Source organism: Entamoeba dispar, genomic scaffold (assembly GCF_000209125.1).
Source record: "Entamoeba dispar SAW760 scf_1105229459955 genomic scaffold, whole genome shotgun sequence".
In the NCBI taxonomy this organism is placed as follows: Eukaryota; Evosea; order Mastigamoebida; family Endamoebidae; genus Entamoeba; species Entamoeba dispar.
Genome location: NW_001853951.1, coordinates 1634 through 2273, shown reverse-complemented (window position 1 = coordinate 2273; position 640 = coordinate 1634). Strand labels below are relative to the sequence as shown.

The window sequence follows — 640 nt, the reverse complement described above, 5'->3', positions numbered from 1 at the left end:
TTTATTTTTGTTAAAATAAATATTTTCAAAATGAAGTTGATGTATACCCCCTAAATAATAAAAATATAATATTGAATAAAATATATTATTCTCTAAAATAATAAACATTGTATTGATATTTATTGTCATATAATGATGTTATATTCTTATTTATAATGTTATTTGTTATTACTATTTAACATTACTTGATTTAAATTCAAACTGATGAAACCAATAATTTAATACAATGAATTAAATTAATATTAATGTTATTTATACATATAAACATGTTATTTTCTTATTTCTTAAAGTATTATTTAATTATATATTGATTGAACATATTTATTCAATGATTTTTTTTTTGGTTTCAATTCATTGAAAATTGTTTGAAGATTTCATTTTCTTTCGTTATTGTTCATAATAGAAATGTTACTAAATAAAAAGACATTCAAATTGTCTATATCATAATATCAAAACAATATATCTTTGATTTATTTGATTCTATTATTCAATAAATGATAAAAGTTAAACTCTCTTTTAGTTTAGTTAAATAATTATTTTATATTAAAATAAGCGTATTATTTTATTGATTATATTTTGTATTTTATTTGTGTATAATTTTTTATTGTTTTTCATAGTGAATTTATGTTTATTTTAATCT

The 640-nt window shown here is 15.3% G+C and overlaps 1 protein-coding gene across 1 annotated transcript in view, besides 3 other annotated features; it reads right to left on the bottom strand.

Moving 5' to 3' along the window:
- EDI_032260 (uncharacterized protein) overlaps positions 1–129 on the bottom strand; it is a gene marked incomplete at both ends in the record, with an annotated part of 315 nt that extends 186 nt beyond the window's left edge. The window contains one exon of the mRNA XM_001733291.1: positions 1–129. This exon is cut by the window's left edge and continues 186 nt beyond it. Within this exon, the coding sequence (XP_001733343.1) occupies positions 1–129 (129 nt within the window).
- Positions 52–105: a sequence feature (AT_rich).
- A 111-nt stretch (positions 130–240) lies between the features above and the next one.
- Positions 241–356: a microsatellite.
- A 169-nt stretch (positions 357–525) lies between these two features.
- Positions 526–606: a sequence feature (AT_rich).
- The last annotated feature ends 34 nt before the right edge of the window (positions 607–640 follow it).